The sequence below is a fragment of the Corapipo altera genome, unplaced genomic scaffold (assembly GCF_003945725.1).
Source record: "Corapipo altera isolate COAL_440 unplaced genomic scaffold, ASM394572v1 71, whole genome shotgun sequence".
Classification (NCBI taxonomy): domain Eukaryota; kingdom Metazoa; phylum Chordata; class Aves; order Passeriformes; family Pipridae; genus Corapipo; species Corapipo altera.
In genome coordinates, this window is record NW_020884916.1 from 2,256,334 (window position 1) to 2,270,475 (window position 14,142).

General features: G+C 54.0%; 1 protein-coding gene across 3 annotated transcripts in view; it reads right to left on the reverse strand.

Annotated features, from left to right (window-relative positions):
- Window positions 1–5,298, reverse strand: part of NECTIN1 (nectin cell adhesion molecule 1) — a 97,054-nt gene extending 91,756 nt beyond the window's left edge. For all 3 annotated transcript variants that reach the window (XM_027655534.1, XM_027655536.1, XM_027655535.1), the window contains exon 1: window positions 4,694–5,298. In XM_027655534.1, the coding sequence (XP_027511335.1) occupies window positions 4,694–4,775 (82 nt within the window). In that variant the 5' untranslated portion in view covers window positions 4,776–5,298. The remainder of the gene's footprint in view (window positions 1–4,693) is intronic.
- Window positions 5,299–14,142: the final 8,844 nt, after the last annotated feature.

A 14,142-nucleotide genomic window follows, 5' to 3' on the forward strand; every position in this document is an offset into this window, starting at 1 on the left:
ATTTGAGGAAGCAGGATCTCTGGGGGCTGTGAGACTGGAGTACCTTTGTCCCTCCCTCATTTGTTTCTTCTGCTTTTTGCACTGATAAGCCTGGCTGGGCTGAGAAAGGCACTGAGCAAGAGCCACCACCACCTCGAGCAATGATGTTGCAAGAGGCAAAGCCTCTCTCAGCGGCCCTGAGGGCTGTGGCCATCCACATGAGGACTGACCAACTCATCCTTGCAGCACCCACAGGCAGCCTGGCTCCTGCTCTTCCAAAAAAACTTGCCTTTGAGCAAGCTGGTCTAGTGGGAGGTGTCCCTGCCCGTGGCAGGGGGGTTGGAAGGAGATGATCTTTAAGGTCCCTTCCAACCCAAACCATTCTGGGAGCCGGTGATTAAAAAATCATTTTGCCCTGGTGCTGCCCCACCATTCCTGTGTAACCCCTCAGGGCACTGCAGAAGGGCAAAGAGCCTTCCCCTGGCTGGTGGTGGCCACTCACTGCTCTCCCCCCGGGCTGTCCCCAGCCTCGGTGGCACTAGCAGAGGGCCAGAGGTGCCCGTGGAAGAGCAGGCCTGGGAAGCAGGTCAGGACAACCGGCTCTTCTGGTTCCCTTGGTGATTCAGGCGAGGTGTGAGCGGTGCCCAAAGGATCCCTCCGGTGCCTCCCTTTAAGCTGGGCTTTGTGGCTGGTCCAGCTGCAGCGCCAGGCTCTGCCAGCACCCGCATCCTGTCAGCCACAGGCTCCTTCCCAGCACCCTCTGGATGTGCTGCTGGATGTGGGGGTGCCCCCACGGTCTCTTTGCCGACGGCTCCATGTGCACCGGGCTGGCAGCTCGTGCCTGATTAACTCTGCTGGTTCAGAGAGCAAACAGCAGCAAGCAGGGCCAGCCCTGGCCCTGGCCACGGGGCAGACGCCCTCCTGCTCGTGGGCTGAGCTGGCTCTCACACAGCCTGTCGCCTCACCCACACACCCATGAGCTCAGCACACCGGGGTAAAACTCGACGGGTCGGTTGGGCTGCAGAGAGCCAGGTTTAACGAGAAAACACCAGCAAAAGACACGCTTTGCCTTCCTGAAATAGCCCCATGCTGTCATTTCTGAGTTTTGGGAGCAGACAGGCAGGGAGAAATCAAAAAATAATAAGAACTCAAACCAAAGGCTGAACAAGACTCTAGCAACTGGGTTTGTTTTTTTTTTGTGTGTGTGTGTTTTGGAAGCTGCTGTGGGATATTAAAGCAGCTCTATAAAGTACAAGATGGACCAGATCCTGCAGTGACACACTTTGACTATTCCCAGCACTCCAGAGAGCTGTTGTACCTCGCCAAAAACGAACCCTCCCTCCAGCTGCAGCCAAGCTTGACCTCAGCCCTCCAGGTCACTACAGCTCAGGCAATGCTGCTTTTGATGGAAAAACAGCGTGTCAAAGCTTCAGCCACCTCTGCAGCTCTCCCCTGCAGAGCATCTCAAAGCACTTTGCAAAGTGTTCACAGGCCCCTCTGGGAGCCCAGGAGGCAGCCCAGCGACAGCAGACAGGAATTTGTCCCCAGACAGAGGGGAGCACTTGGAAACAGAGGCCCAGATGTGCAGATGTAGGACCGAGCACAGGATGAAGCCTCTGCTCTGGGTGGCTGCACCTCAAGCCCTCCGAGTTTCAGGGCAGGGATTAAACAGACTGTTAAGACTTGTAAAGCATAAATTTAACTGCGAGTGTTCTTCAACTCTGCCGTGGAACCCTCCTGGCCCTTCCCCCAGGGCTTTGCAGGAGCCCCTGTTGGTATCAGTATCTGGAAGCCCTAATGTAGCGTGAGTTGATACCTGGTTCCAAATGGATGGGCAGATGTGCACCGAAGGCTGCAGGAGCCACGAATTGAATCCGTTCTGGGCGATTGAACCGATCGCGTTAAAGATAATTTGTAAAGCAGATTTTTATAAGAGCCTCCTTACAGCTTTTACAGCAGGGAACTTTTATTTCCTTATCAGGGGAAAAAAAAAAAAAAAAAGCTAACATTATGTGAAGGGGGAGGCAGCGGACGTGGATGGGAACAGAATGAAACGGCATCGATCAGACGGACATGAAAGGTTTCCCAGAAAGCAAGCAGTGCCTCCTGCTTTCCTCTCATCCTTCTTGGAGGTTGAGAAAACCACATTTGCCAACAATTCCACAGCTCCTATTCATTTATAGTAGCGGATCCTGAGTTCCCCTACCCCCTCCTTGAAAAGTAAGCTCGTCTGCATTCGAAGCTTACATATGGCTTGTTTTATATATATATATATAAATATATAAATATAAAAGTATAAAAATATAAAAATATAAAAATATATAAATATATATATATCTCCTCAGCTGAAATTGGCACAATGCACTTGAACTTGAGGCATTACCTGCCTGATAAAGGCACCCAGACCTGGGGTCCAGCAAGGACTGCCAGTCTGCTGTGTCTGTGTGCAGCACCGAGCACGGCACTGTGCTGGTCCTTCCCTGCAGCTCTGGATCCATCCCCAGCGCACCCAAAACGAACCCAAACCAACTAAAGAAATGAATGAATAAATGTGTAAGACGGGCTCAGATGTTCCTGCAGCTGTGGTGCACCCACCACCACCACCAAACTGGTCCGGCCGAGAGTGTCGCCCACACAGGCTGCAGGGCACTGGTGATCCCGGGCCAGGGTTTGGGAAGGATTATCCTCCTGGAACACTGCGGAGCTGGCTGTCCCCTTGGCTTGGCAAGGCACCACTAGATGCACCACTGGCTGATCCTGGCAGAGCTGTCAGTGGGACAGTGCAAGACAAACTACCACGCTACTGCAGTGGCAGGAGACAAGCTTGCTCCACTGCTGGCAGCAAAGCCTTGGGAACAGCCAAAAATGGGATGAGTGGGGGGGGAAAAAGTCTCTCTTGGCAGGACAAGGTGAGATGCCAGGCTGAGTCAGGGTCACTGTGTGTCTCCTTGGTGAGAGCAATTCCTAGAGGGACTAGGGGGAGCATAAATCCCTTTTGGTTTGCCCGGCTCAGTCACCACGGCATTACTCCACCTCCTGTGCCTTTCCCGGGGGTTGTGGGGAGGGTTTCCTGCCTGGGGCTGCTGGGTGGAAGGATGAGAAGGAAGGAAGACCAGGTGAAGAATGGCATGGAAAGTTCTGAGACATCTTGTGAGGAGCCAGAGCCCAGCCAGGCACCTGCCTGGCAGCACAGGGAGCACAGGGAGCCCGAGGCTGTCCCTTCCCTCACCTCTTTTTGCAATGCACAGCAGATCCCTTTGTCCTGGGAATACAGAGCCATACCCAGCCCTGGTTTCTCGTCACCCTGTTAACCTTTTCTCTCTCACAGTCCCCCTGGTTACTGGACCATCCCCCTCCTCCCATTTCACCTCTGTCCTCATCCATTTTAGCCGGACCATCCAGTCACTGTGCCCTGTTATCTCCCGTGCCCTGGGTGTTATCATCAATCTTTGCCAGCACCAGGAAACTCTGGGCCCTGGCATTTCCCCTGATGGCCCGTCCTTTGGCTCAGACCTTGCTATCTGCAGCCACATCTCAAGAGTCACAGCCCAAGCCAGCCTGGCTGCTCTTCTCAGACGCAGCCCCAGCCCAAACAGAGGAGGAGTGGAGGCAATTCCACCCTCCCTTCACTGCAACTTCTCTCCAGCTGCAGATCCCATTCCTGCTGCAGGCACAGGCTGCCTCTCACCCCTGCAGAAGGCTGGATGCCGACCCGGGGTGGCACATGTGCCCGCTGCCAGCACTCCCGCCCCAGCCACCAGCAGCCTAGTCCCAAAAAGGCAACCACCGGCTCTATTTGCATCTCCCGGCTCATTCACAAACTGTAAACCCAGACTGCCGATCCCTTTTCCATGGCTCCGACTCCGGAAAGCCCTCCAGGATGGCATTAACCCACTCTGCACTGGAGCAGAATAAATGAGTCCCCGCAGGGCACTTCCCAAAGTGGGTCACTCTCCCGCTTCCCAGAGCTGTGCTGGAGCCCAGGGCAGCACCGAGCCCCGGGAGGGGACACACGGGCTGTTCTGCCACCGCCCGGCTGGGTCCAAGGAGCTGGGGAGCAGCCGATCCACAGCTCTGCCCATCTCCTCCTTCCCAGGGATGGATCGGAACCAAAGGGATGGATCGGAACCAAAGGGATGGATCGGAACCAAAGCGATGAATAAGGTGCCGTCAGGCAGCCAAGCCCAAAAGCAGCGAAAGGAAGCTCCGAAACCTGGGAGCGGTCCAGCCCCTCCGCAAAAAGGAGCCCGTGGGAAGTGTGTGTGCGAAGGGGAGCGGGGATTTCGGGGATGCTGGAGAGCTGAAACCCTCCATCGCTCCTCCCGAAACATCTGCGCTCCGTGCCCTGCCTCGTGGCCGCCTTTCCCGGGAAGCCTGGCTGCCGCGCCTCGCCAGACGCCGCTCGATCCAAAAAAGCAAACAAACGGCCTCAGCTCCCCGGGCTCCGCAGCCCGCTGCCTGCAGCTGCTTCCCAAACAAACGGGCGTGTTGTTCCGAGCCGAGCCGGGGCTCACACCGGCCCCGACCCTCTCCCACCCTCGCACAGATGCTCCCACACCTGCTCCAGACCCGGGCGCGCACCCCAAAAACGCCGGTGCCGCCCTTCCCCGCACCCCTTTCCCCCCACGGGCAGCCCGCAGCCCCCCTCCGGGGCTGCCCCCCATCCCCACGGAGCCCCGGCGGAGCCCACCGCCCCCCGGGGGGACCGTCTCACCTGGTAGGAGCGCGGCCGCCAGGATGCAAACTCCGATAGTCCACCACGATGCACGGCAACTTGTCTGCAGCCGTGAAGCCATGAGAGTTCCTTAGGAGCGATGGGCAAAGGGGTCGGTCTTGGCAGCAGCCCCGCGGGGTCCCCCCCCCCCCCCCCCCCCCCCCCCCCCCCCCCCGCCGGGGCGCTCCGGCTCGGGTTGAAAAAAAAAAAAATAAAAAAATAAAAAAATTAAAATATAAAAAAACGTAGGTGGGTGCGGGAGGACAAAGAGACGGCGGGAGGGCGAGAGGGCTCCGGGGGGGGAGCTCCGCACATCCGCGGGGCAGCACAGTGAGAAGGGGAGGGGAGGGGACGGGGGGAAAAAATGCTATTAAAAAAAAAAAAAAAATAAAAAAAAAAAAAAAAGGAAGAAGAAAGAAAAAAAAAAGGGAGGCAAAACAAATAAAGAGCGGCGAGGCAGAGCCCTCCGCGGGCTGCGGCGGTTCCCGTGGCTCCGGGCTCTTCGGCAGCCCCCGCCCGCTGCCCTTGCCCTGCGCGGGGCGCCGGGGGGGCCCGGCGGGGCTCACAGGGGGATGCGGGGCTCGCTGCGGTGCTCCATGGCCGGGCGGGGGGCGCGGGGGCCGGGCCGGCCGCGGGGCGGGGGGCGCGGGTGCCCGGGCTGGGCTGGCGGGGCTCGGCGGGGCCGCTCTCGCACTCGCACACCCGGAGAACACACGCACGGCCCGCGGGCGGAGCCTCTCCCGCGTGATGTCAGCGCTCGGCGGAAGGAGGGCGCAGCCTTAACCCTTTGCAGGGATGCGGGGATGCGGGAAAAACGGGCGGGGAGGGGCTGGCCGGGCTCGCCCCCCGCGGCTCCCGCCCCCTCCAGCTGTTGGCAGATGTTGGCGGCTGTGGTGGCAGCTGGGCTTTGTTCGCCGTGTCCGGGCGCATCTCGCGGCCCAGGGGCGCCTCTCTGTGGGTTTCCCGAGGTGCTCCTGCCTCAGCGCCCCGGGTTTCGTGGACTTGAGGCTTGTTCCTGGATCCCCTTCGGGCCGTGCCTCTGTCAGTGCCAGGTGCCCACCCACCAGATACAACACACAGAAATACCCTCCCACGAATAGACACGGCCATCGCGGGGGGATCTAAATTTACCCTCCCCGATGCCTGGGGTGTAGATACTACAGCGTTTCCTCCTCTACGCCTCGGGTGTAGCTGCTCCAGCGTTTTTCACGGGGCCTGCTGAAAGAAGGAGCTTGTTCTGGACACCCTCTGTGTGCGCTGATAAGCGAGGGGATTCAGAGCCAGCACAAGGGCTGGTGAGCCGGAGGAGGGAAGGCAGCGGTTTGCTGCTCTTTGTAACAGCCTTTATTATGTGGACACAGACACAGCCTTTGTGGATCCTTTGCTAAGGAGGTATTTAGCCTGCTAACGCCGGCTCCCGAGCTGCCCTGGCCTCTGCGAGGATGCTGAACCCCAAACAAAGATGTGAACAACAATGACAACAACCAACAACAAAGTCACGTTGATTTCAAGCTCCATTAGAACAACACGGGAACAAATCAATGCCTGGCAGGCAGAAAAGGACAGAAGCAGTGGGGAAGGATACCACACAGAGTGGAAAAGGGAGAGGAGGGGGCAGCCAGCAGCTATAAAAAGATACCCCTGAGGACCCCTTCAGCAGCCTCCTCCTCCTTTTAATTCCTTTAGAAGTTAATTCCTGTTCGAGGGAAGGATGGACAGCTCTGTAACAAACCGGATTAGCCAGATACAAGGTTTGTTCCGAAATAACAAAAGTTATTACGTAGTAATGAGGTTTAGTTAATAGATTCACAGGCTGCAAGGCCACTGGGATTCCTTTGGACATCCTGCTTGTGGAGCTGAGGCTGCTGAGCTTGTCCTGATGATGATTTCTGCCTCCTGCCTCTTCCAGAAAGCTGCAGACCTGAGCTTAGGAGTGCAACCCCCCGTCCTTGTGGACAGGCGGGCTGTGGAGTGTTCCCAGCATCCTTGGGATGGTTGGTTTTCCTGTCTGTGGAGTGTTTATCGGTTTAATTTCAGTTTTAATCCATAAAGTCTCATTATTTCTTTTCCCAACTCCATTAAAGAGATACCTCCAATGAGACATTGCTCCCCTGGGCAGGACTCTCCAAGTTACCACGGAGTCCCCCACGTTATCAGTGTTCCATCTTGCATTATTCCCAATGTTACACTCTCCCATCTCCCATTTGCTGCACAGTCACTGCCCCTGAACTGGCCCCTGCTGAGATGTGTGGGGCAGCCACACCTCAGCTTTCTGCATTCCAGGTGACACTGCAGTGCTACGTCCAAGGTGAAATTCAGATTTCCCTTCAGGAATATGGGGAGATTTGGGCCTTGGCCTTGAGGTGGAGCCTTGGGCCTTGACCCCCCAAATCCCAGACCTCAAACATGGGAGACAAAAATGTAAAATCCATTTAGCAGCAGCAGCAGCAGCAGTGGACCATTCGCCCTGGTGCATCAGGCCTGACTTATTGAGCCAGAATGTATTATTTTCATGATCCTGCACAAAGCAGAACCCATCACATTTGGCACAGTTCTGGCTGTTAACTTCTAAGATTTATTACACAGTGCCATGGGGCCCCTGTTCCGCAGCATTTTGTGAGTCCAAAATTTCCGTGAAGCCCGAGGGGACTTCTGCATGAGCAGGAAAGGCAGGAGCAGAATTCTTTGCTTTGGCAGTTTTTTGTTATTTCTAGGGGAGGAAGATCATAATATGTAACATATTTAATTGCATCAGACTTATTTTTTGGATTTGGGGAGGTCTCTGTGTGCATGTCCTCTGAGGGCTGCAGGGACTGCCTTCTGCTTTGCTAGAGCAGCTGGTTTAGCCAATTTTTTCTTTCCTTGTTCTAACCCTCACTGGGATGGTTTCTAAAGCTCATCCCAGCCAGAGACATCAAAGAGGACCCCTAACTATTTTATATCTCATGGTGCCTGCAATAACAGGGCAGGGGTTTTAAAGGTTCCCCATCCTTTCCACTGCTAGTACAGGAACACATGAACCACTCTGAGGCTCAGAAATTCCTTTCATAAATCTGTAAACATATTTCACTAGAAACAAAGGGAGAATAAAGCAGCCCACCTGGTGCCTCAGATAATCTGAAGAATCCCATGTTCTCCAAGGAAAATAATTTCTAACATGGTGCTATTTACCCCCTCTTGATTTTTAGGGATGGCAGGACTCATTTGAGGTGGCAGCTAGCCATAAGAACAGAGATCCAAGCCCCTTCCTCTGCACCCCTGTGAAATCTGTTTTAGGCACAGATCCTGGAAGTGGTGCAGGAACTTGGCCGCCACTTCCATGAGTTGTCACGCTAATATCCTTCTTGAAAATTGCCATTAAAGCATGAAACAACATTTGGCTGGAAAAAAAGAAAAAAAAAACACCAACAACAACCCACCCCGGGCTTGCAGTGTTTTGTCCGCCCAGCATTTTGGCTGCTCCACCAGCACGAGGGTTTTCTGCTGATGCTGCCATGTGAGGTAACGTCTCCTCAGCAACCTGCTGTTATAGGACGTTCCACCAGCGCCTCCCAAAATCCTTCCCACTGCCTGACGTGGTTGAGCCTTGGTCTTTTGGCAGCAGGACACGGGATGGGGCTGGGAAGGGCTCTGCAGTGACACAGATCCTTTTGGATGGGGTCTTCCCTGGCGAGCTGATGCACATCCTTGCTCTGGGTGGAACAGATGCTGGGCTGGAGTCAGGGAAGGATGGCTCGTCCAAACAGCTCCTGTCTGCTCTGGGAGGAGCACAGGGACAACAGGGCTGGGCCTGTGAATACCCCTCAGGGGATCCAGGAATTCCCTCAGTGTCTTCCCGAGCAGTGCCCCCTTCCCAGTGGCTCCCTGCGACTTGAAAGGCTCAGTGGGAATGGACATCTTATACTAGTTATTTATAGTTATGATTACCAGAGAGGCTTGGGAGGAGGGAAGAAGGGGGGGAAAGGAATTGCTCTTTAAAACATTCCTCAGTGGGGTTTTTCAGCTGCCTTTGTTTGATGCAGAGCCCACAGCAGAGACCTGTCATTCCGAGCTGGGAGCGCGTTTGACACTCCTGTCTCCGCCGTGTACCTGGTGTGTATTTGCTGCAGTGCTGATTACATTAACTCCTGTGTTTATAAACATTTGGAATCAGTGCAGAAGGCTGTGCTGAACAGAATTTTAAAGCCGGCATCAGTTTTATTTTTGCTTTTTCATCTGTAAACACACATAATGTGTCTGCGGCGCAGTCAACAATGAGGGATCAGAGGTGCAAAGGGCTTCCTGAGCTGATTGTCTGCTTGGCTTCACTTCTGAGCTCTCCTGATACAGCCTCCTCCATGCACAGACAGACAGACACACATACACACTGTACAGACAGCAGACACTGCCTCACACCTCAGAGCACCATCGTATTTTACGAGGCAATTCAGCACTGATAGCCCTGTCCTGCTGTTCTCTGGATAGGACCAGCAGTTGGAGAAGGAATTAAGTCTGAACTGGTGAGAAAATTGCCTCCCAGTTAATGGGAGCTGATGCGAGCTGCGAGCAGCCCGCGAACAGCAGAGGGGGTGTTGTGGCCCCCTCTGTGGAAGGGTTTGTCACAGCCTCGCTGCAGCGCTATCGCAGTGCCTTAACCCTCGCAATCCCCACAGCACCCCCTTGTGAGGCTGGAATTAAACCGTAATCCTCATTATACATGGAGAAAAGAAGCCCAGGGAGATTAGGAATCCCAGCCCTGCAGAAAGCAGGATGAGTTCTGCTGAGGGCTTTCAGTGGAAAGAGGCTGGAATGGCAAGGCTGGGGGACTGGGAGGACCCACGTCTTGGAGATGCCCTACGAGGGCTGGACTGAGTGGCTTTTAATCCAGCCAAACACACACTGGGGGGAAATTTGGGCTGGAATTTGGGCTCTTGCAAGGGTAGGACTCCTGCAAACAGCACCCATGTCTTTCTCAGACTAGAGGTGGGCACAGGGGCAGACTGGACAAAGGGTGTGGGGTCTGTGTGTGTGTCAGCCTGTTCCCATCAGCAAAGAATCATTCCTGCATCAAAGCCGATGAAATGCCTGAGAGAAGGAGCTGTCGTCTTCCCAGATGGAGCTGACATGGAAGAAGGAATTAAAAGGTCTGTCTTACATGCACACAAACACACTGGGATGGTGTGTGCATGTCCATGGAGGACAGGAGGCGAGGCACAGCATCCACAGAGACCCCATGGCACGGGGGGGGGAAGAAAAAGCAGAGGAGAAATAGAAAATGAACTCAGCAGAAACACTTCAAAGGGCATTGCTGATGAGGTCCAGCAAGGGGAATTCTCTCCCTGCTCTTCACACTCGTCTCTCAGGTCCAAGATCTGAACAATGTGCTCCCCAGCACCGGCACGGCCCGTGCAGGGCGGGCAGTTATTGTATTAGAAAATAGCATTATTATGGAACAGCACCGTGCCCTGCCTTCCCAGGGGCCTTGGCAGTGCCCATGCGTGGCCAGGAAGGCAGGACACAGAGTCCCAGCCCAACAGCCTTCTGACTGAGGGTGTCAGGAGCTGCTGTGCAGCCATCCATGAGGGAAAAGCCACAGAGAGGATTTCTGCTGTGCTGGAAATGCACCGACACGCTCTGCTTTGGGTTTGAGTCGGGATCAGGACACGCTGCCAATTTACAAGTGGAAATAAGCCTTTTGCTTTCAGTGGTCGGACAAATAGGCTTCTGCTCTTGCATAAGCTCTTCTGGGACCTGATCTCAGGATCACAGGGCGGGAAGTCGAGGGGTTTGAGGGCCTGTCTCATTTGCAGGCTGTCAGGTCAGCAGCACGAGGGTGTGAATTTGGTGCTGTGACAGGGGAGCAGTGCTCCCACAGCCATCACAGGTGTGGAGGGGCACGTTGCCACCAGCAGGGTAAAACCCCTCTCATGGAACCCATGGAGTTGGGCCAGACCCCCTTCCCCGTGTCAAGGTGTGCCTCTGGAGCAACTCTGGTGTGTTAAATTTAGCAAATCCGCAGCAAATCCAACCCAGACATGGAGTTGATCCCAATCACTGCTGTGAACACGGAGCAGCCCCGCTCCCTGTGCCCCTTTCAATTGGTGCCACTTGTTTCTGAGGCACATCCAGCAAAGATTATTGTCTCTATCCCTCATTTCCAGCCATGCCATTAATTCCTGGCTGTCCCAAATGAGCTGTTTCCCTGCGAGCAGGACCCTCTGCCCCTCTCTGCCAGGTCAGGTGGGCATCAGCCTTGGCAGGACCTGACAGGACCACGGGAATCAGCACATCCCAGGGATGCTGATTTGTCACTCTTGGGATTGTCAGCATAAATCCCAATAAATAGAGACAGGAATAATAAAGGCTGAGTTTACCTTGTGGGCATTACTGAGTGTCCTGTGGGTGAGCAGGGGGAGGCTGTTGCCAGGCTGGGCAGGCAGGGGAGGTTTCCTGTGCACGTTCCTCCACCATCCCAGGAAGGGAAGGGGTTTTACTCCAAACAATGCTGTGTGAGCCCAGAGTAATCCCCCTCACAGCCTGTTTTGTCAGTGCCAACTGGGCCTGGCTGATGTCTATTCAGAGGGATTTTGCTGCAGTCTGAGGAGTTAGCAATGTGAGTTTGGAGGGGCTCCAAGGGAAATGTTTCTGTCAGCCTGGAATGACTGCAGAGGGGCCGGTGAAATGATGTTGCTGCTCTCTCCCAGAGGACAAACCTCTGCTCATGGACCAGTTCCCTCCTCCTGTCTCACTGTGGGAGTTCTCCTCAATCCAAGAATTTCTGCTTTCTTCTGCAGGTGCTGGGGGGAGGAGGTCACCTTCCTCCTGCTGAGCTCCCAGGAAATCAGGAGACCTTTCCAAAGGCACTGGATAGCTTTGCCCATCTCCCTGGGAGTGCAGCTGGCCTGGCACTGAGGATGAGCACTTGTCCCCATGGCAAGTCTATCCAGACTTTCAACCAGCCAAAGAGCCAGGCTGTCTACTAATTCCTACTGCCTGTTTAGTTGGGGTTTTTTTGATGATGGAAAAAGACACTGGTTAAAAATTGGTAGATCTGTGGTGCTTTACAGCCTTCCCAGGAGGAGAAAGGATTCATGCAGGCTTTGGACTTAGGAAACCAAGTTTAGTTGCCCTCCCTGGTGGTGTGACTCTTATCTCCAAGTGCTGTGAGCCCCTGCCACCCTGGGCACCCACCAAGAGTTGTAAAGTGACTTCATGAGTCATCTCTTACCAAGTGGGGAGAAAAAATGTCACATTACATTTTTGTTTTTCTGCTCTCAGCAGAAATGAGCTCACAGTGGAAACTGTCTGCAGGGTGTGTTTCCCATGGCCATGTTCTCTGGGTGGACATTTGGTGATGTTGCTGGGTTCCAATCCCCTCTCTCATGGAGCAACAGCTAAGCCAGCACCTACATGGGCTTTTGTGGCAGTAAAATTCAATGTGTCTTCTACAGACCTGTGGCAATGGGACAGAAAACTTTGAGCAGCAGAAACAGACCCCTGAGTTCAGCCTGTATTTCTGACACCTTTTTCCCCCCCATTTAATATTCAGGTTGAGCTCAGTTACATTTTTTTTTGCCCTGATATAAACAGTTGGGATGAGAATTCACTTTGCAGCACATCTCCCAGTGCCTGTTCATGATACCTATTCTACCAGTGTATGATACCTATTCTGTCCAGATCTGGGGCTGGATCTGAGGCATCATCTCATGCCTCAGTTTGCCACCAAACATGTCACAGCCAGTTTGGAGGTCGAAAGCCCTTGTGGCTGGAAGAGGCTCAGTCAGGGTTGGGATAAATGAGTAGCTGGTCTCCATCTGGAGCATTCTGGGAAACTGGACCTCTTTGGAAGTGATGTGAGATGGATAATAGCAGGGAAAAGCTGTTAAGGGCTTTTTGTCCTTCCGTGGGCACCAAAGGTCTCTTTTTTCTTTTAAGATAACCTGAGAGGAGTAGGACTGTGGGCTCACTCCATTTGTCAAGCGATTCTTTTAAATGTATTTAAATACTTTTACAGCCTCTGTTAATGAAACTTTGGTGACCCTGGGGCTCCTGAGGGAATCCATCTGCATCTAAGTGATGGAAAATGAACTCGTTAATGGCTGGGCCCTTCTTAGTCAATAAGGGATATCGATCCCTGGTGATGAAGGGCTGGATGGGAAGGGGCTTGGCTAAGTGGGCTCCATCCTGGGGATGAGCAGGGATGGGTGGGCAGTGCAGAGCAGTGATTGATGAGGAGGATCAGATGGTGGCTGGGAAAACGCCTCATTCTCGCTGCTCGCTGCAGGGATTTGGAAGGGCTTGCCAAACTGAGGTACTCGTGCCTGAAGGACACGTGGAAAGCCTGTGGAAGAGCTGATTGCAGTCTCTCTGCTCCTGTCTGCTGTGCCTGTGCATCACCCACCTCCACAGGGGGCTTCTTTTCCCTTGCATGTCCCCCTGGGATGGAGAAATGTCTCTCCAAACCCACCCACCCCTGCTCCCACCAAACCTAATTTCCTCTTGCCACAGCAGACTGAGCACGGGGAGGGAGGTTAGAACTCCTGGATGTGCTCACCCTGTGGATAACACAGAGGATAAAGGCTGGCACGTCCAGAAAGCCATTGGAAAGTCGTGCTCTAAATGCCTGGATCCTCTGGGAGGTGCTCTGAAGCAGCTGGGAACATTTCTCAGGCATCCAATGGGAGTTATTTTGGGGCAGGGCTTGTCCTGGTCTTCCCATGGGCTGGAAAACTCCCATGAACTCCTTTTCCACTGACTTTGGAACACCTGCTCATCACGGAGGGAAAGAAGCTCATACATTTGGGAATCTGCTGCAGGAAATGGGAGTTACCTGTGTGGCTGTGGAAACGCATTGCTCCTGCTCAAAGGGAAAGGTGTGAAGGTGGGGAGGGGGATGACAAGTTAGAAGAGGGAAATAGGGAACAGGAAGCATATTTTCCAGCCTGTCTGGGTGCAATCCTCCTGTACACACCATCTGTGCACTGGGAAAACCGTGCTGGGTCTTTTAAGGGCACCGATCCACCCTTTCATCTCTCTCACACAGGGCAAAAAATGCAGCATGGAGCTGGGAGCAGAGCCTCAGGCAGAGGAAACTGGTCATGTTCTGCTGGTATCCTGCAGAAAAAATGCTGATTTTCCTTACAGAGGGGGATGGCCCAGCGAGATCAGAGCAGCAGGGCTGACTCTGCTTTTATTCAGGGTCCTGTTACCCCCCTCTCCTCTGCTTTGAGGGGTCTCACTCATTTGAAGCAGCTGAACCTTCAGGGATTGTAGGGAAAAAAAAGCAAGTTTGGAGAAGTGAGCAAAACCTTTATGGCTCTGGAGCAGCTTTGGAATGTCTGCAAAAGGCTTTGAGAGCTGCAGTGGCCAAAGCTGAGCAGTTTAATTACGTGATGGTGCTGCTGTGGCCTTCAGTGATTCCCACATCCCCTGGGTCAGATCCTCAGCTGATAAAAGCTGGGAGAACTGAG